The sequence below is a fragment of the Dendropsophus ebraccatus genome, chromosome 15, assembly GCF_027789765.1.
Source record: "Dendropsophus ebraccatus isolate aDenEbr1 chromosome 15, aDenEbr1.pat, whole genome shotgun sequence".
Lineage (NCBI taxonomy): Eukaryota > Metazoa > Chordata > Amphibia > Anura > Hylidae > Dendropsophus > Dendropsophus ebraccatus.
In genome coordinates this window covers 61,992,374-62,012,783 of record NC_091468.1, presented here as the reverse complement: position 1 = coordinate 62,012,783, position 20,410 = coordinate 61,992,374, and the positions used below count along the sequence as shown (strand labels likewise).

Genomic DNA, 20,410 nt, shown 5'->3' with positions numbered 1-20,410 from the left:
ATAGAAAGAAGACATCATGGTGCAAAAAATGACACCTCACACGGCCCCATAGACCAAAGGATAAAAGCGCTATAAGCCTGGGAATAGAGCGATTTTAAGGAACATATATTTGTTAACAATGGTTTGAATTTTTTACCGGCCATCAGATACAAGAAAAGTTATACATGTTACATATCGTTGTAATCGTAACGACTTGAGGAACATATATAACAAGTCAGTTTTACCCCAGGGCGAATGGCGTAAAAACAAATACCCCCCAAATAAAAGAAATGCGTTTGTTTGTTCAATTTCACCACACATTGAATTTTTTCCTGGTTTCGCAGTGTACTTTGTGCAAAAATTCAGCCTGTCATTGCAAAGTACAATTAGTGACGCAAAAAATAAGGGCTCATGTGGGTCTCTAGGTGGGAAAATGCAAGTGCTATGGCCTTTTAAACACAAGGAGGAAAAAACAAAAACTAAAATTGGCTCCGTCCTTAAGAGGTTAAACAGAATGCAACAAAGCACACCTCGAAATGTGTGTTCAATGTATTTTAACGGGAATACCCGCTGTGGCGCACGTTTCAGAAACATTGGAATATTTATGATAATATTTGTATAGCACCAACTGATTCCGCAGCACTTTACATAGTTTGTCAATTCTGGTCCCTGCCCCCATTAGGGCTCACAATCTAAATTCACCTATCTGTATGTTTTCGGGTGTGGGAGGAAACCAGAGTACCCGGAGGAAGCCCACGCAACAACAGAAAGAACATACAAACTCTTTGCAGATGTCATCCTTGGCGGGATTTGAGCCCAGGACCCCAGCACTGCAAGGTTACAGTGCTAACCACTGAGCCACCGTGCTCTAAGGGTCCTATTATTCCTATTACATGGAGCAATTTTAATGATTAACAACTAACGATAAACGATTGCACACAAGATTGTTTATTGTTAAAGGGGTACTCCAGCGTGGGGGCACTTTTGCGCTGGGACCAGGGACGAGGTGGCCAAAGGGAGAAGACGTCCACTCACCTCCCTGGTTCCAGCGGCGGGTCCGGTGCCCGGTTCATTCTGTTCATGTTCATGTTCATTCTTCAGCACTGAGAGAGCAGGCGCGCGAGCCTCCCATAGACTGTCATTATGACAGGGAGGCTGTCAGTATTCCCGGCGGAGAACTCCACTGCGGAATTCCACCACTTTTGCTACGTGTGAACGTAGCCTTAGAGGCTGCGTGGGGTGCTAGAGGAAACTGTAATGGTAATGGTGTAGTAGGCAGAAGTAGACCCGCAGGGGGTGTATGCAGAGATAGGCAGATGGAGCGCCTGAGTGGAGCAGAGTAGCAGTGTCCCAGTATTTTTTGTGCTGTTTTCTCTTATATATAGTTTTTCAGCTGTTCATATTGTCGTATAGGTCTACCTTCATTTTTATTGTCTATTCTATGCACTGTTTCCTATGCTGCCATTTGCTGGCCAGAATTTGTATCTGCTCACTCTTGTTCTTTTTAATAAAGTTTTTTTTAAACTCGGCTAGGTCGGTCTCCTAGCAACCTGCTCTGAGGTACCACTTTGGTCCTCACTGTGTGATAGGGAGCACACTTGTTCTTGGGCTTGTGAAGGCATGGCATCAATTTCTGACCAGCAATGTCTCAGAAGTACCTCAGCAGAAACATTAGTAACTACAGAAAAATACAGTGGTACCTTGGTTTAAGAGTAACTTGGTTTAAGAGCGTTTTGCAAGAAGAGCTCACAGTTTTTCAAAATTGTGACTTGGTGTAAGAGCATTGATTTGGTTTAAGAGCTCCCTCTACTGGGTGGGAGCGCGGGGTCTACAGCACTGTACTCTGACCCAGGAAGTCCCCCTAACCTTCCAAATCATAGCAGATCCACTTCGGGCTGGGGCTTACATCAGGGGACAGGACTGTGGAGGTAATCTCTCCATAGCTGTAACCCCTCTCTCCCCGGACAGAGAGCTCTGCTATACTGTGCCCACATCTGCCCTGCTCATTCCTTCATGCCCCTGCAGCCTCTGTCAGTCCTGATTGGTCTATACTGAACACCCCCCCCCCCTTCCCCATTGCTGTCATGTGACCACACAGACCTCTGACAGCAGCCCTGCTTCTCTATTCTAGCCTGTTGTACTACACTACTGCATTATGGGGATCTACAGTTCCATCCTCTATCTACAAACTGCTCCTGTGGTATCAGGGTTATGCAGTTACTATACATTATACTCCACATGCTGATTGCTATACTGTACAGTAACTTATAATATCACATATTCTGCCTTTTCTAAATCTTTGTTTCATTAGTTTTACCTGTTATTCAGAATAATAAATCATTATTTTTGGAGCGTGGAACCAATTGTCTGCATTTCCATAATTTCTTATGGGAAAACTTGCTTTGGTATAAGAGTGGATTTGGATTACAAGCACAGTCCCATAACGGATTATGTTCCTAATCCAAGGCACCACTGTACTGTGTTGTATCATCCATTATTGCTGTATCCAAGTTAAATAAACCAAATCTTCATTCCTATCACTGTGTATTATATGAGTCTTCTGAAGCTGAGCTGGTGCTGGTCCGGTCCACATTCTGAATACAAAGGTGGGAAAGTCTTACAGTCACTATCAGCCAATTATACCTTTGTTCGCCCTATGTGGGGACAGAACATTTCCTGCTATTGAGTTTTTTCAACAGTTTTTTTTGGTGTCAAACTGTTTTATTAAAAATTGACAGTACAGAAACAAGGGACTACTGTATAAAGTAACCCCATGCAGGGCGATAAAGTCCCTCCGGAAGTTAAATAAAGTATACATACCAAATATTTGCCAACCTCCTCTTCTCCCGGGCGCCATCTTGGATCGATGTCGTCACAGCAGGGGGCGGACCTGGCCTCCTTCCTCTTCGCTGTCTTCCACAGCAGTAAATGGAAAAGGCTGCGTTTTCAGCATCCATTTAATGGATCAGTTTTTTTTAACATTAAAAAAAGTAGTGTCAACAGTACTTTATTGTGCGTAAAAAAAAAATGCATCCGTTTTTTTTATAATGGAAGTCAATGGAAAAACAGATCAAAAACGGATGCACACAAATGCATCCGTTTTTTGCAATCCGTTTTTTTTTCAAAAAACGGATCCGTTAAACGGATGCTGAAAAAGCAGTGTGAACCTAGCCCAAGTATATATCCTATGTTGGTCAATTTTTCATTGCCCCTGATAGCCAGAATCCTGCTCCACACTGACGAGGGGCAAATACCCAGAAACGGCTGTCTGTGGATGGATGCCTAGCCTTGGTAACCATTGTCTTATGTCGTTACACTCGCAACAGAGTTAGACTTGGTGTTGCCCTATTCAGGTCCCAATGCTTGCAACAGAGTGAGGACCTGAGGGACTACGTATCAGGGTGGTTTGGTGCTCTCCCCACTAGGAGGCACCCCTTGGCAACAGGCTTCTTTCTTTGAAGAGAAGGATATCTGGCTATTCCCGTGTTTTGAGACTTGCAACTGAGGCTCCACAGACCCCTTTTTTGCATATTCAAATTTTGTAGGGGGCAATCAGTGGAGACTCTTGAATGAGAGGGGGGGGGAGTACTCCTCTAAGTAACAATAATAATACAGAGTCGCCAAACCTCCTGTTGAAGTCGCTACCTTCACCTAAGGCCTTGTCCACACAGCTATGGGCAAAACTGTTATATGCACTTCTCATTGGGATTAAAGGGGAACTATCAGTAGGTTAGACAACACTACCAACAACAGGATATGCATCAATCTGTGCTGCCAGTGTGATCCGCTGTGTGGACTGCTCATGTGATCGGCAATGGGAAACTGGCAGCAAGGATATATTCACATCTGTTCTGTCAAGTTTTTCTTGTTGTTATAACTTTTAAAACCAAAAACAGTACATGTGATATAAAGCATGTTTGCAATGTACATTCATTGTTGTTTTTTTAGTTAACATGGAAAAAACAGCACTTCCTGTGTTCTGACTAAACACAGGAAGTCCTGTGCTTTCCAGGTTATCTGACCACTCACAGAGAAGTAGTAACAGTTTGTGGGTAAACAGAGAGAGTTATATTATTGGGGGTAATGCCGTGTCACCACAATGTCTTATACAGACACACTAAGATGAAAATGACAAACGTGGTTGACATAATTAAAACTTAACTTTTATTAGATACATAAAAACTAATCTAGTAAATAGACATTTATGTAGTCCTAAAGCCGTAACTGTAAGGATAGTGGAGCTAGGAGAGTAGTATATACTAAGCCCTAATGAGTCCCTGCCTAAGCTTCTAGTGGACCACCTGGTATGGTCTTCCCCAATGCCAGGCATGGCTAACACTACCAACCCTAAAAATATAGTATTAGGTGGGTACCTGATAGGGATAGCAGGAGTCATGTGGAGAATAACCAGGTATATGGTAGTGAGTTATCTACAGTGTCTGTCTGATTCAGTGATTGCTCCATTAACACAGGTGTGGGTGTTGATGAGGACAGGGCTGGAGATCAATCTGTCATGATTAATAAGAATGACACCACTGGACACTTTATAAGGAGGCTGATGCTTGGCATCATTGTTTCTCTTCTTTTGACTATGGTTATCTCTAAAGAAACACATGCAGTCATCATTGCACTGCACAAAAATGGCCTAACAGGGAAAAGTATCGCAGCTAGAAAGATTGCACCTCAATCAACAATCTATAACATCATCAAGAACTTCAAGGAGAGAGGTTCCATTGTTGCCAAAAAGGCTCAGTGGGCGCCCAAGAAAGACTAACAAGCGCCAGGACCGTCTCTTAAAAGTGTTTCAGCTACGGGATTGGGCTACCAGCAGTGCAGAGCTTGCTCAGGAATGACAGCAGGCAGGTGTGAGGGCATCTGCACTGTGCACTGTGAGGAGGAGACTCTTGGAGCAAGGCCTGGTCTCAAGGAGGGGAGCAAAGAAGCCACTTCTCTCCAGAAAAAACATCAGGGACAGACTGATATTCTGCAAAAGGTACAGGGAGTGGACTGCTAAGGACGGGGGTAAAGTCATTTTCTCTGATGAATCCCCTTTCGGATTGTTTGGGACATCTGGAAAACAGCTTATTTAGAGAAGACGAGGTGACCGCTACCACCAGTCTTGTCTCATGCCAACTGTAAAGCATCCTGAAACCATTCATGTGTGGGGTAGCTTCTCAGCCAAGGGAATCGGCTCTCTCACAGTCTTGCCTAAAAACACAGCCATGAATAAAGAATGGTACCAGAATGTCCTCCAAGAGCAACTTCTCCCAACCGTCCAAGAGCAGTTTGGCCCTCAACAATGCCTTTTCCAGCATGATGGAGCACCTTGCCATAAAGCAAAGGTGATAACTAAATGGGTCAGGATACAAGTAAGTATAGCTTTGTTTTACAGCATGAGAACGAAAAAAAAATAATGTATATTGCAAACTTGCTTTATTTTACATGTACTGATTTTGAAAGTTATAACGACAGGAACACTTTAAAGGGAATGTGTAATCAATAATGTTCTTATGTTGGTGGCATTTTTTCTAATTTTCCATTTCTAATCAATATTATAAAATAATCCTGAGATCTTGCAGTTTTCATTCTCACCACTGGGGCTAAAACTAAGCTGAGACTTCCTGTTGTGTCTGGTGATAAGAGGAATCTGCTGTAAATTGATCTGTACAGCATTGCAGTGTCATGTGACATCAGTAAGTAGATAGCATCAATACAAGACAATAGCAGCTCCCTGTAAAATGACCTTTTCAAAGGTCACAGAGCATGCTCAATGTTGTTTCACATTCAAGAGAACAGACTGTCTATTGTCATCTATGTCCATGAGTCTTGCTGTAAAGCATGTCAAAAGCTGTAAAGCAAGATGACAGCCTCCATAACAATGTACAAAATGTAAAATAAAAAAAAAAAAAGTCAGAAAATAGAAACAGATTACAATAAAATAACAAGCTTTGGTATCTGACTGAAATTTAGGTGAGCACATTCCCTTATATATTTTTTTTTTTATATAGTCCTGCCCTTACATAAAACTTTTTCTTACCTCACCACACTCCCTGGTGTCACCAGGTCCCCCACTGACCTCTGCCACTACTCAGACAAACTCACTTCCAGTCACAACCCATTCAGCCAATCACTGACTAAGAGGGGACTACACCGTGGCCAGTGATTGGCTGAGCAGACAAGTACATCTGGGAAGTGTCTGTGGCAGCAGTCAGCGGGGAACCCAGAAACATCACCAGAGGACACCAGGGGAGCAGGGTGAGGTAAGAATAAGACGTTAACTATGTATTATATGAGGGCCGCACTATATAAAACATTTTAAGTGCTGGAGTGCCCCTTTAAAGAGCAACTGCTAGAGGGGACCATGACCCAATCCTTACTCTACTTCAAGTTTTATAACTACATCCAGACACAAAATATAGTTTCATATGTGAACAGTTAGCTTCAAAACTAACAAGAGAACCACAAAATTACCTCTAGAGAGCTGTTTATTAATAGTCAAAATGGAGGCAACAGAACATCGACACGGAGGAAACAGTGGGCAATAGAGGGTAAAACTATACCTCATATGGTTGGATTTTTAATTTCATGTCTATTGTTGCCAATGGTCCATAAGGCTTGCTGTAAAGCATGGGGGAGATTTATCAAACTGGTGTAAAGTGAAACTGGCCCAGTTGCCCCTAGCAACCAATCAGATTCCACCTATCATTCCTCACAAACTCTTTGGAAAATGAAAGGTGGAATCTGATTGGTTGCTAGGGGCAACTGAGCCAGCTGTACTTTACACCAGTTTGATAAATCTCCTCCCATATCTTTAAACACAATTAAAAAAAAAAAACCTCAAGACGGCAGACCGCATAATAGAGTACTAAAAAAAAATAAGAATTACTTAATGAAAAAAGTAGAAACATGTAGAGAGGAGCAAAAATGCTCATTTGATCTAACTATTTACTAGAGTATTGGGTACTTGAAAGTACTGCTTACTCGACTGAGTGCCGTGTGGCGCTCAGGTAGAAATGAAAGTCTTCTCCTTGCATGTTTGACAGGTTTAATTAGCTGATAAACATGCGGAGAAGGGGCTGGCACATCCTGCTATACCACAGCCATAATGGCTGTAAGCATAGCAGTGATTGGCTGGCTGCATCAGGTGACCTGGGTGTATATAGAGCCAGGTCTTCTGATGCTCGTTTCATTGTGGTCTGTTAGCTGACAGGGAGAGCTGCTGGAGCAGGGACTGCAGGTGGAGGGCTTAGTGTGCTTAGATATACATCAGTATTAAAAGGTATTCCAACATATAGTATTGCCATGTCTTTAGTGTATAGCATAGTAAAGCCATGCCAGGAGGTGTTATAGGAGTAATGCCAGGAAGTGTTGTAGGAGTAATGCCAGGAGGTGTTGTAGGAGTAATGCCAGGAAGTGTTCAGAAGTATAACCAGGAGGTGTTACAGAAGTAATGCCAGGTGGTGTTGTAGGAGTAATGCCAGGAGGTGTACAGTTTAGCCAGAATATGTTGTAGATTACTAATACAACACATACTTGTTAGGAGATGTTCTAAAGGGTAATGCCAGGAGGTGTTATAGGAGGTGTTGTAAGGGTAATGCCAGGAGGTGTTATAGAAGGTGTTGTAAGGGTAATGCCAGGAGGTGTTATAGGAGGTGTTGTAAGGGTAATGCCACGAGGTGTTATAGGAGGTGTTGTAAGGGTAATGCCAGGAGGTGTTATAGGAGGTGTTGTAAGGGTAATGCCAGGAGGTGTTATAGGAGGTGTTGTAAGGGTAATGCCAGGAGGTGTTATAAGGGTAATGCCAGGAGGTGTTATAGGAGGTGTTGTAAGGGTAATGCCAGGAGGTGTTATAGGAGGTGTTGTAAGGGTAATGCCAGGAGGTGTTATAAGGGTAATGCCAGGAGGTGTTATAGGAGGTGTTGTAAGAGTAATGCCAGGAAGTGTTATAGGAGGTGTTGTAAGGGTAATGCCAGGAGGTGTTATAGGAGGTGTTGTAAGGGTAATGCCAGGAGGTGTTATAGGAGGTGTTGTAAGGGTAATGCCAGGAGGTGTTATAGGAGGTGTTGTAAGGGTAATGCCAGGAGGTGTTATAGGAGGTGTTGTAAGGGTAATGCCAGGAGGTGTTATAGGAGGTGTTGTAAGAGTAATGCCAGGAAGTGTTATAGGAGGTGTTGTAGAAGCAGCTTTCTGGACCTGGCACTAATAATCTGATTAGTTCTGGGCGCAGCTCTTATAGTCCTGCAGCTCAGGCTGGTCTACAGTATTGCCCCCTCATCCAAAAGTCCTTGTAATACAGCGGCCTAGGAGTCTTTGATGCATTCCTGCATGCTCCCCCTGCTGTACCAGTTCCATTTCCACGGTGTTTCCATCACTGTCTGAGATTTTGAGATGCATCAGACACCCTGCCATCTGCCGAATAGGAGGCCCCTGAAAAAATGCTTGAGTCTCCCATTGATTTTAATGGAATATTTGAAAATTTTCAACTTAAGTAAAGAGCACTCAAGCATTTTAGTAGTTGCTCATCTCTAGTAATATGCCCTTAGGTGATACATGCCCTTTAAACACTTTCCATATTCAGGACATGACAGCACTTTCTTCCTGGGGTTCTAACTTGTTTCCTTACATTTGACAGTGATTTCTGACTAAAACATTTCCCCTATTCAGGATAATAAAATGCTTTCTGCCCTGTGTGATTTTTTTTGTTGCAAAATAACATTTAATTTTTGGGTAAAACATTTCCTGCATACTATACACAAAAATACATATGTGCCTGTGTGATGCACAAAACTTCCTCTACAGCTAAAACATTTTTCACATCCTTAACATGAGAGCGGCTTCTCTTCTCTGCATTTTCTAAAATGATGCACAAGGTTTGATTTCTTCCTTGGTTTTCTGATGTTCTACATGACCTGATGTGCTGCTACATCTTCTACCACATTTACAACATGAAACTATCTTATGAGTTCTTATATGTTCTGCAAGATTTGCTGTGTGACGAAAAAACTTTCCACATTCAGGACATGGAAATGGCTTCTCTCCAGTGTGAATTCTTACATGCGACTTTAGATGTTCTTTCTTACTAAAACATTTCCCACATTCATTACATTTGAACGGCTTCTCCCCTGTGTGCGTTTTAAGATGGTCAACAAAACCCGTTCTCTGGTTAAAACATTTCCCACATTCTTTACATGAATACGGCTTCTCCCCTGTGTGAATTCTCCGATGTACAAGTAGTCCAGAAGTTTGGGCAAAACATCTGCCACATACTGTACATGGATATGGCTTCTCCCCTGTGTGGATTCTCTGATGTAAAACAAGATTATAGTTCCTACGAAAAGTTTTTTCACATTCTGAACATGCAAATGGTCTTTTGTCTTTGTTAACTCCGTCACGCAAAGGTTTCTGTCTGGTTTTTTGTTTGCCAATGTGTGATGGGTTAGATGAAGGTCCCTGGTGACCAGCGGTAGCAACAGATAGATCACTGATGTGGGGGGCTAGAGGTACATTAGGAGTTATTAAATTAGCATGTGCAGTATTGTTATTTTCCCCTTCACAATGAGGAGATATAATAGGATGTCCATAGGAGCCGATCATCTCATCTTCAACTGAGGGGAGGAAAAAAAAATGAAATATTTTCTTATTTTCCCAAATACAATGAGAGACACAAAGACAGAGAGGTTAAGATACAATATATCATGCAATGCTGTTTTGTTTTTGTTTTTTTTTGTTTATGCCATTCACCGTGCAGGAACAATAATGTTATATTTTAAAAGATCGGACAATTCCGCACGCTACAAAATGTAATATGTTTATGTATTTACATATTTTTATTTTTTATTAGGGGCACAGAGGTAATTTAAACTTTTTTTGGAGGGCTTTATAAGGGTTTTTTAATACTTTAAAAATATATATTTTTAATTACTTTTCTTTTACACTTATTTCACTGTAAAACATGGAATCATTAGATTGCATATACTGATCTATGCTATGCTATAGATCACAGTGTTTAAGGGGTTAATGACAGGCAGCTGCAGGATCGCTGCTGCTTGTCATTATCTCCAGCCCCGGACACACTGATATGTGCGGGGCTGCTCACACTCACACATCTAAAGCCCCTGAAGTCAGGAACCTTTATATACGTTCCTGCTGCACAGGGCATCAGCATCAGGAACGTATATAAGCGTATTGCTGACGTGAAGGGGATAATGCCCAAGAATGGATTTCTCAGAGCTCAATTTTCAAAATTTTCAACCAGCGTCTTTTTGCAATTTTTAAAATCTGACCCGTCTCACTTTATGCAGTTATAGCGCTGTAATTCATTAACGTATACTCTGGGTCACGACGGTCATTTTGATACCAAATTTGCAAAGGTTTTTATTTTATTATTTTACTATTACCACTTTGGCAAGATAGAAACTATCTTCCTGGAAAAAAAAAAAAAAAAACAACAACAAAAACTGTTGCCACATTGCAAGATCCATAGCATGCTTATCTTTTGCGCGACACAGCTGGTTTTTGGCTCATTTTTTATAGTAGTTTTTATTGATGCCAAGTTTTACATACATATGACTTTTTGTTCTCTTTTTCTGAAGCGGAATGATAAAATACAGGAATTTTTGCTGGTTTTTTTTCAATTTTTTTTTACAGAGTGTGTCATGAAATCTAGTCAGGGCAGTTTCTAGCGGCGGGCGGGCCGGGCGACCGCACGGGGCGCCGACAGCTAGGGGGCGCTGGTGGCACCTTCCCAGACCTCACCTAGCTGCGCACGCCCCCGCCGGCCGCCAGCCCTCCCGCCGGCCACATTATCTGCCTCCCCCGCACGACCGCAGCTCCTGCCTCCGCCGGCCACATTATCTGCCTCCCCGGCCCGACCGCAGCTCCTGCCTCCCCCGCCCGACCGCAGCTCCTGCCTCTCCGCGCGCCGGCCGCATGATCTGCGCAGATTGCCGGACTGCAGATCCTCCCCGGCCCATCACCTGACACCAGGCCGTCGCCCCCGAACACATCTTCTCTATCCTCAAGCAGGCGCCGTGATATGACGTCATTCGCCTGCTTGAGGATAGAGAAGATGTGTTCGGGGGCGGCGGCCTGCTGTCAGGTGATGGGCCGGGGAGGAGCTGCAGTCCGGCAATCTGCGCAGATCATGCGGCCGGCGCGCGGAGAGGCAGGAGCTGCGGTCAAGCGGTGGAGGCAGGAGCTGCGGTCGGGCCGGGGAGGCAGATAATGTGGCCGGCGGGCGCGGAGGCAGGAGCTGCGGTCGTGCGGGGGAGGCAGATCTTGCGGCCGTTGGGCGCGGAGGCAGATAATGTGGCCGGCGGGAGGGCTGGCGGCCGGCGGGGGCGTGCGCAGCTAGGTGAGGTCTGGGAAGGTGCCACCAGCGCGGGCGGGGAGGCAGGAGCGGCTCCTCGCAGGCCAGAAGAGAAGATCTGATGAGAGAGAGAGGGACCCGCTGTATGCAAGAAGGTGAGTATAATGTTTGTTTTTTTTGTGTTGTGATCGGCAATGAAGGGTATCACTAAGGAGCAGAACATGGGGAGGGGGATTATTATTATATGGCAGAACATGGGAGGGGGATTATTATTATGTGTCAGAACATGGGAGGGGGTTATTATTATATGGCAGAACATGGGAGGGGGATTATTATTATATGGCAGAACATGGGAGGGGGTTATTATTATATGGCAGAACATGGGAGGGGGATTATTACTATGGGGCAGAACATGGGAGGGGGAATTAATACTATAGGGCAGAACATGGGGGGGGGGGTTACTATGTGGCAGAACATGGGAGGGGGAAATAATACTATGGGCAGAACATGGGGGGGTATTACTATGGGGCAGAACATTGTAGGGGGATTATTACTATGGGGCAGAACATGGAAGGTGGGATTATTACTATGGGGCAGAACATGGGGGGGGGGATTTTTACTATTGGGCAAAGCACAGAGGGGTTATTACTATGGGTAGAGCACAGGGGGGATTATTACTATGGGGACTGAGCACAGTGGGGATTATTACTATGAAGGCAGCACAGGGGGGATTATTACTATGGGGACAGAGCACAGGGGGGATTATTACTATGAGAACAGCACAGGGGGGGATTATTACTATGGGGCAGACCACAGGGAAGATTATTTCTATAGAGACAGCACAGGGGGTATTATTAGTATAGGGACAGCACGGGAGGGGGGGTTATTACTATGGGGCAGAGCCCAGATGTCATAAAAAGGGGAAGTTGTTGTAAAAGTGCGGAGCCTAAGATGTTTGTCTGGCAGGTTCAGAAGAGATGAATTGTTGCTGCAAGAAATCATCATGGAGGCCTGGGCCAGATGGAGAGGGAAAGGAAAATGACGCCTCAGATCAAAGAAGACGTCACCTGTGAGTCACTGACTTTTTTTGTTTCAGTTCAATGGTTAAATAACACTGCTCAATGCCATAATACACACACTGCTTCTTCATAGCAACAACGCCCCCCCCCCTCCCCGACATCTCCTGAGAGGGGATGGGGGGGGGGGCGCTTTTAGCAAGATTCGCCCTGTAGTCAAAACTACCTAGAAACGGCCCTGAATCTAGTTTTATAGATTGGGTCGTTACAGACGTGGCGATACCAAAAATGTATAGGATTTGTGTTTTCTAGATTTTTTTTTACGTAACGGTTTATTATATATGGAGAATATAATGCATTTTTATTATTGGGGGAGAGGATGGGGGGCGATTTTTTTGGTGCAAGCTTTTTTTTTTTTTTTTACTTTTACACTAGTGTACATTACTGTACACTACTGTATGCTAATCAGTGATCTTTTGATTACTGATACAATACATTGCACTACTACTGTAGTGTGGTGTATTATATATATCAGCACTGAGCTGACAGGCAATCTACACAACCATGCCTCTGAACCCCCTGGGAATGCCATGAAGATGATCAGAATCCCGGAACTCACCACAGGACATCTGATCACGTGAGTACAGGCCCGCACCAGCCTGGCACCCGTTACATGTTGCTGTCATGACTTGGCAGCAGCATATAATGGGTTAAAACTACCCGGAGCAGAAAATTAATGCGCTAGAAGCATTTATTCTTTCCAGTCTGTCAAAAGCCGACGGGAACAAAATAATTAGTGACAGCCGTAGAAAGCCGTAGTGGCGGTCACTTGTGTATACAAGACTTTTTAATAACTTTTATACTTTTTTTTTTCCAGGGACATGATGTGATGTGCAACTATTGTAAAGGGAAAAAACTGTAAAATCACAAGAAGCTGGTGGTGGTGGTGGGGGGGTACGGAAACATAATAAACAAAGTATACTCACTATATTTTTATGGATTACATCAGTAATTACATTTATAGTAAAACCAGATTTATAATAAGGTCCTACCTTTTACTAATACTAATGTGAGTTCTTCAAGTCTGCTATTCGTTCCATTATCATCTTCCTGCAAGGATTTTATAATTAAGAGCAAGAGATAAAGGAAAATGAGTTTTCATTGTATTCAGGTGACAGGTAAAAACAACCATAAAAACAGCAGCCGCCAAAAGCAAGAGGACATAGAACGTGCAGTATACTTCTCTGCTGCTGGAGGAGTCTAGTATACAGCTTCATTACGTCATTCTATAGAGGATTTACAGGAATCTCCGCTCCGTCTACCTGATGATCCAGGGGGACATGTTGCTGCTCCTCTTTACAATCCTGGGAATATAGAGGACGGGGACATCTCTCTGGTGGATTTCTCTGGCTGTCTCCATCTATATAAAGTAACACAGTGACTGAATACATTGTCTATATGTGATGATCAGATGATCTGTTCTCTCCTCTACAATCAGGGAAGGTCTCCTCTTACCCGGTGATGTGAGGGGCGGCTGATCCTCCATCATGACGTCCTTGTACAGATCCTTGTGTCCTTCTATATACTCCCACTCCTCCATGGAGAAATAGACAGTGACGTCCTGACACCTTATAGGAACCTGACACACACAATGATCCCGTCATCCTCCAGACACCTCCCTTGGTGTTACTGTATAATGTCCCAGCATTCCCAGCAGCATTGCTCACCTCTCCAGTCAGCAGCTCAGTGATCCTGGAGGTCAGTTCTAGAATCTTCTTCTCATCTATCAGGGATGGAGGTGGAGGATCTGTGATGGGGCTCTGGGTGCTGCTCCGGCCTCCGGACACAGGGGGCGCCACACACTCACCAGACGACTTCTTCACTACTGTGTAATCCTGTGTATGGTGAGACACTGATCACTATGGAGAGTCTAACAATCCGTCACCTTTCCCGTCATTTCTGTGTATTATTAATAGATATGTGTGACGTCATGTGAAGCTCTCACCTCTCCGGCTATCCAGTAGATCATCTCTATGGTGAGGTCTAATATCCTGGCAGCCATGTGATTTCTGTCGTCGTCCATCCTTTAGCTATGAAGGATCCTGAACCTCTGGAACCAAGAAGGACCGAGTGAAAAATCCTATTTGGAAGAACATATTACATGAGTTGTAGTATCAGGAACTATAAAGGATTACTGACAGCATATAGAGGTGACTTACCTATAGGAAGTTATAATATAATATGTAGTGTATACGTGGTTAGGCTGGGTTCACACTACGTATATTTCAGTCAGTATTGTGGTCCTCATATTGCAACCAAAACCAGAAGTGGATTGAAAACACAGAAAGGATCTGTTCATACTCTGTTAAAATTGAGTAGATGGCTGCCATATAACTGTAAATAACTGCCATTATTTCAATACAACGGCCGTTGTTTTAAAATAACAGCAACTATTTGCCATCCACTCAATTACAACATTGTGTGACCAGATCCTTTCTGTGTTTTCAATCCACTCCTGGTTTTGGTTGCAATATGAGGACCACAATACTGACTGATATATACTGTGTGTGAACCCAGCCTAACAAAGAAAACATACTGCAGTGTGCAGACCATTATACCTTTCATATCCCCCTTATTCCTTGTACCCAAATCCGAGACGCTATCCCGACTCGGCCAGTGATTGGCTGAGTGGCCTGTCACTGCATAATAGTCAAGCCAAGTAATACGGTCCTTAAAACCAGTTTCTAGAAACACTAAGTGCAACCCTTTGTCCCAACAGATCTGGGGGTTTCTAGTCAGTCTGGTCCTGGCCAGCTGTGTGTATACAGTGCACAGTGCAGAGCTGTGTGTGTATATAGTGTACGGTGCAGAGCTGTGTGTATATATAGTGTACGGTGCAGAGCTGTGTGTATATATAGTGTACGGTGCAGAGCTGTGTGTGTATACAGTGTACTGTGCAGAGCTGTGTGTATATATAGTGTAGGGTGCAGAGCTGTGTGTATATATAATGTACAGTGCAGAGCCGTGTGTGTATACAGTGTACAGTGCAGAGCTGTGTGTATATAATGTACCGTGCAGAGCTGTGTGTATATAATGTACAGTGCAGAGCCGTGTGTGTATACAGTGCACAGTGCAGAGCTGTGTGTATATATAGTGTACGGTGCAGAGCTGTGTGTGTATACAGTGTACTGTGCAGAGCTGTGTGTATATATAGTGTAGGGTGCAGAGCTGTGTGTATATATAATGTACAGTGCAGATCTGTGTGTATATACAGTGTACGGTGCAGAGCTGTGTGTATATATAGAGTGCAGTGCAGAGCTGTGTGTATATATAGTGTAGGGTGCAGAGCTGTGTGTATACAGTGTACGGTGCAGAGCTGTGTGTGTATACAGTGTACAGTGCAGAGATGTGTGTATATACAGTGTACGGTGCAGAGCTGTGTATATATACAGTGTACAGTGCAGAGCTATGTGTGTATATAATGTACAGTGCAGAGCTGTGTGTATATAGTGTACAGTGCAGAGCTGTGTGTGTATATATAGTGTAGGGTGCAGAGCTGTGTGTGTATACAGTGTAGAGCTGTGTGTATATAATGTACAGTGCAGAGCGGTGTGTGTATATAGTATACGGTGCAGAGCGGTGTGTATATATAGTGTACGGTGCAGAGCTGTGTGTATATATAGTGTAGGGTGCAGAGCTGTGTGTATATATAGTGTAGGGTGCAGAGCTGTGTGTGTATATAATGTACGGTGCAGAGCGGTGTGTGTATATAATGTACAGTGCAGAGCGGTGTGTGTATATAGTATACGGTGCAGAGCGGTGTGTATATATAGTGTACAGTGCAGAGCTGTGTGTATATATAGTGTAGGGTGCAGAGCTGTGTGTATATACAGTGTACGGTGCAGAGCTGTGTGTATATATAGTGTACGGTGCAGAGCTGTGTGAATATAGTGTAGGGTGCAGAGCTGTGTGTGTATAGAGTGTACGGTGCAGAGCTGTGTGTGTATATAGTGTACAGTGCAGAGCTGTGTGTATATATACAGTGTAGGGGGCAGAGCTGTGTGTGTATATATAGTGTACGGTGCAGAGCGGTGTGTGTATATAGTGTACGGTGCAGAGCTGTGTGTATATAGTATACGGTGCAGAGCTGTGTGTATATAGTATACGGTGCAGAGCTGTGTGTATATATAGTGTAGGGTGCAGAGCTGTGTGTATATACAGTGTACGGTGCAGAGCTGTGTGTATATATAGTGTACGGTGCAGAGCTGTGTGTATATAGTGTAGGGTGCAGAGCTGTGTGTGTATAGAGTGTACAGTGCAGAGCTGTGTGTGTATATAGTGTACAGTGCAGAGCTGTGTGTATATATACAGTGTAGGGGGCAGAGCTGTGTGTATATATAGTGTACGGTGCAGAGCGGTGTGTGTATATAGTGTACGGTGCAGAGCTGTGTGTATATAGTATACGGTGCAGAGCTGTGTGTATATAGTATACGGTGCAGAGCTGTGTGTATATATAGTGTAGGGTGCAGAGCTGTGTGTATATACAGTATACGGTGCAGAGCTGTGTGTGTATATAGTGTACAGTGCAGAGCTGTGTGTATATATACAGTGTAGGGGGCAGAGCTGTGTGTATATATATAGTGTAGGGTGCAGAGCTGTGTGTGTATATAGTGTACGGTGCAGAGCTGTGTGTGTATATAGTGTACGGTGCAGAGCTGTGTGTGTATATAGTGTAGGGTGCAGAGCTGTGTGTATATACAGTATACAGTGCAGAGCTGTGTGTATATATACAGTGTAGGGGGCAGAGCTGTGTGTATATATACAGTGTAGGGGGCAGAGCTGTGTGTATATATACAGTGTAGGGTGCAGAGCTGTGTGTATATAAATCATTACCTGTTCATTCAATCCAGAATCACACGCTAACTCCTTCAAAAGCACAGTCAGCGTCCTGCATGGTCACATGACCATGACATCATCAAAGGTCCTTCAGCCCTGTGGAATTTAGCTCCTGCTCTCCTGTAATGCTGGGAGGCTCCGCCCCTTCCAGTGACATCATCCCTATGAGCCAATACTCTTCCTCCTGGTGTCTCCTCCTGCAGTCGCTCCAGTCTATACAGGTCAGAGAAGAGGAGAGAGAAGCTGAAGGAACATTCTACAACTTCTGACAGATATACACGATCACCAGAGACGGTCACACAGAGTTATTCATGGAGTTTATGTTCTATGTTACCTTCAGCATTTGTTTAGCGCTCTGGAATCAGCATAGCTCCTGCTATCCTATACACCTGGGAGGTCCTGTCCAGCAGGAGACACCAGGTGGAATAAAGAAGTAAAATTTAAGATGTTTTTGGCAAAAAAAAAATCCCACATAAATACTTGCAGATTTTTTGTTACAAAAATGCACAAAATTTTCACTTTAAAGTGAATTTCTTGTAAGTATAAAAACAAATTTACAAGAAACAATTACAAATTATTATTTTCTGAATGGAGCGCCAGAGGGAGCTCCTGCTGTGTTTTTCCAGTCCTGTATGGGACTTTATGTAAAAAGACTTGCTCGTTATAATAAACTGGCGCTATATACTTATACGGTTTATACAACTTAAAAATAAAGCAAGAGTCCGACTGACTATTGCTGTCTTCTTTTTTCTTTATTCATTCGTATATATTCATAGGGCATGGAGGTGTACATTCAACGGAGTTGGTGTGGGTCCCGTCTGCCTTGCGACATTTCGAGGGAGGTCCCTCTTACTCATGCGTGCTAACGGGACCTCCCTCGAAACGTTGCATGGCAGACAATGGGAAAGAGGGAAGCTTCTCCCTCTATTCTACACTATAGGTGTTTGAATGTTAAGGGTTCAAACCCACTTGCCGGATCTGCAGCGAGTCTCCCCGCTGCGTTATTGCAGCGAGACTCGCTGCAGATCCCGGCTCTATACTTTCAATAGCACAGAAACTCGCATCCCTGCTGCAATTTTGTCTGCAGCCCGCCCCATTAACTCCCCAGCCGCCGGAGATTATACAGGAGTAGATACAGAGTTTGAGGACTAGGGAAGCAAAAGAGACAGCAGAGACTGATGGGGGGCAGAGAAGAGACTATACAAAGTGTGGAATAAAGTTACCTCTGTTCACTTCAGCACATCACACACTGACTAGCAGCACTTCGAGGGGGAGCACAGGATGACCAGGGTTACAAATGACCTAGGCTCCACCATATATAGTGAATAAGGGAGTGGGGAGTGGAAGAGTTGAGTAAGGACAGGGGGGCAGAGGAAACTAATGAGAACAAATGATTTTTCTTCACTGCTTACACCGAGAAGCAATACATGTCAATACAGAGGAGACTGAAGCCAGGACATACCATAGGTTACACAGCCAAAGCAAGGATCAATGAAAGAATCACCTGTATTATGGTCACATGAGCTTTCTTATTCATCTGAATTGGACAGCTTCTGTCTATTGTTGCCTATAGTGCATAGGGCTTTCTATAAAGAGAATCTCTAATTCTGCTCAAATAGCTTAGGAGAGATGGCAAGAAATAGAAACAGGATAGATAAAAATTACCATGTTTTAGTATTAAAGATGAGAGAACTTGCTGAAAGTTTGGGTTCCGCTGTCTGGAGAAGGTGGATGCAGCCCAAAAACTGTCTTGAGAACATGGACACAGCTTATATTTCCCAGGACGTCCTCAGGCTGCATCCACCTTCTCCAGGCTAGGAAATTCAAATGCCGATCATTCGTATTTGTGCAAACCCAAACTTTTGGTAAGTTCGCTCACCACTTAAACATCTCCCACATTCAGGACATGAAATGACTTCTCCCACGTGTGAATTCTTTAATGTGAAATAAGATTTCATTTTTTTTTCTAATATTTCCTTTTTTCCCCCACATACTACACGGTACATAAAGATGGCCTCTTTCCTGTGTGAGTTCTTAGATGATGCAGAACACTTAAGACATTTTTTCACATTCTGAACATAAGAGGTGGCTTCCCTCCTGTGCGACTTCTAATAGGATGAACAAGGGTTGATATGTGCTTTAAATATGGATTCTCCTTGGTGTGACTTCTACGCTTCATAGGGTTCTATTTCTTTGTAAAACATTTTTTCACATTCAGGATAGAAACGGGCCTCTCCCCTGTGTCATTATTCTGATGCTCTACTACATTTTTTTACCACATTTTGAACATGAAATTATTTTGTGAGTTCTTATATGTTCTGCAAGATTTGCTTTGTGACGAAAACACTTTCCACATTCAGGACATGGAAATGGTTTCTCCCCAGTATGAATTCTTTCATGTGACTTAAGATGCTGTTTCTGAGTAAAACGTTTCCCACATTCATTACATGCAAATGGTTTTTCCCCAGTGTGAATTTTTAGATGTCCATCAAGAACCGATTTATAGGTAAAACATCTGCCACATACTGTACATGAATACGGCTTCTCCCCCGTGTGGGTTCTTTGGTGTACAAGAAATCGTGAATTTTGAGTAAAACATTTCCCACAGACTGGACATGAATATGGCTTCTCCCCTGTGTGGATTCTCTGATGTAAAACAAGATTATATTTCCTGGAAAAAGTTTTTCCACATTCTGAACATACAAATGGTCTTTCGTCTTTGTGAACTCCGTCATGCAAAGTTTTCTGTCCATTTTTTTGTTCTCCAATCTGTGATGGATTAGATGAAGGTTCCTGGTGACCAGCGGTAGCACCAGATAGATCACTGATGTGGGGGGCTTTAGGAGTTATTGAATTAGCATGTGCAGTATTGTTATTTTTTCTTTCACAATGAGGAGATAAAAGAAGAAGATGCCCATGGGAGCCGATCATCTCACCTTCAAATGGGAAAAAAAGACATGTCACTCAATATAACACTGGAGCGACAACAGCAATAGAGCTGTGCTGGGTTTAGAGGTGAGTACATTTTCTTTTTCTGGGATCAGATGGAGTAAAGAATCACAGTAACAATAATAACTAACGACTATTGTTCTGTGTAATATGGCGAACGATTTCAGGTTAGCGATAAAGAATCTTGTTTGCGACTGTTTACCATTAGTTGTTAATCGTTAAAAATCACTTCACCGAATAGGAACCTCTTGGCCCCCGGCCT

The 20,410-nt window shown here is 43.4% G+C and overlaps 1 protein-coding gene across 1 annotated transcript in view; it reads right to left on the bottom strand.

Annotated features, from left to right (window-relative positions):
* Positions 1-7,869: 7,869 nt before the first annotated feature.
* The window catches only part of LOC138774030 (oocyte zinc finger protein XlCOF8.4-like), a 37,534-nt gene continuing 24,993 nt past the window's right edge, over positions 7,870-20,410 (bottom strand). Inside the window, exons 15-21 of the mRNA XM_069954573.1 lie at positions 19,466-20,135; positions 14,309-14,387; positions 14,031-14,198; positions 13,819-13,942; positions 13,626-13,723; positions 13,356-13,422; positions 7,870-9,584 (exon numbers count right to left, since the gene is read on the bottom strand). Of these exons, the coding sequence (XP_069810674.1) occupies positions 8,833-9,584; positions 13,356-13,422; positions 13,626-13,723; positions 13,819-13,942; positions 14,031-14,198; positions 14,309-14,387; positions 19,466-20,135 (1,958 nt within the window). The 3' untranslated portion in view covers positions 7,870-8,832. The remainder of the gene's footprint in view (positions 9,585-13,355; positions 13,423-13,625; positions 13,724-13,818; positions 13,943-14,030; positions 14,199-14,308; positions 14,388-19,465; positions 20,136-20,410) is intronic.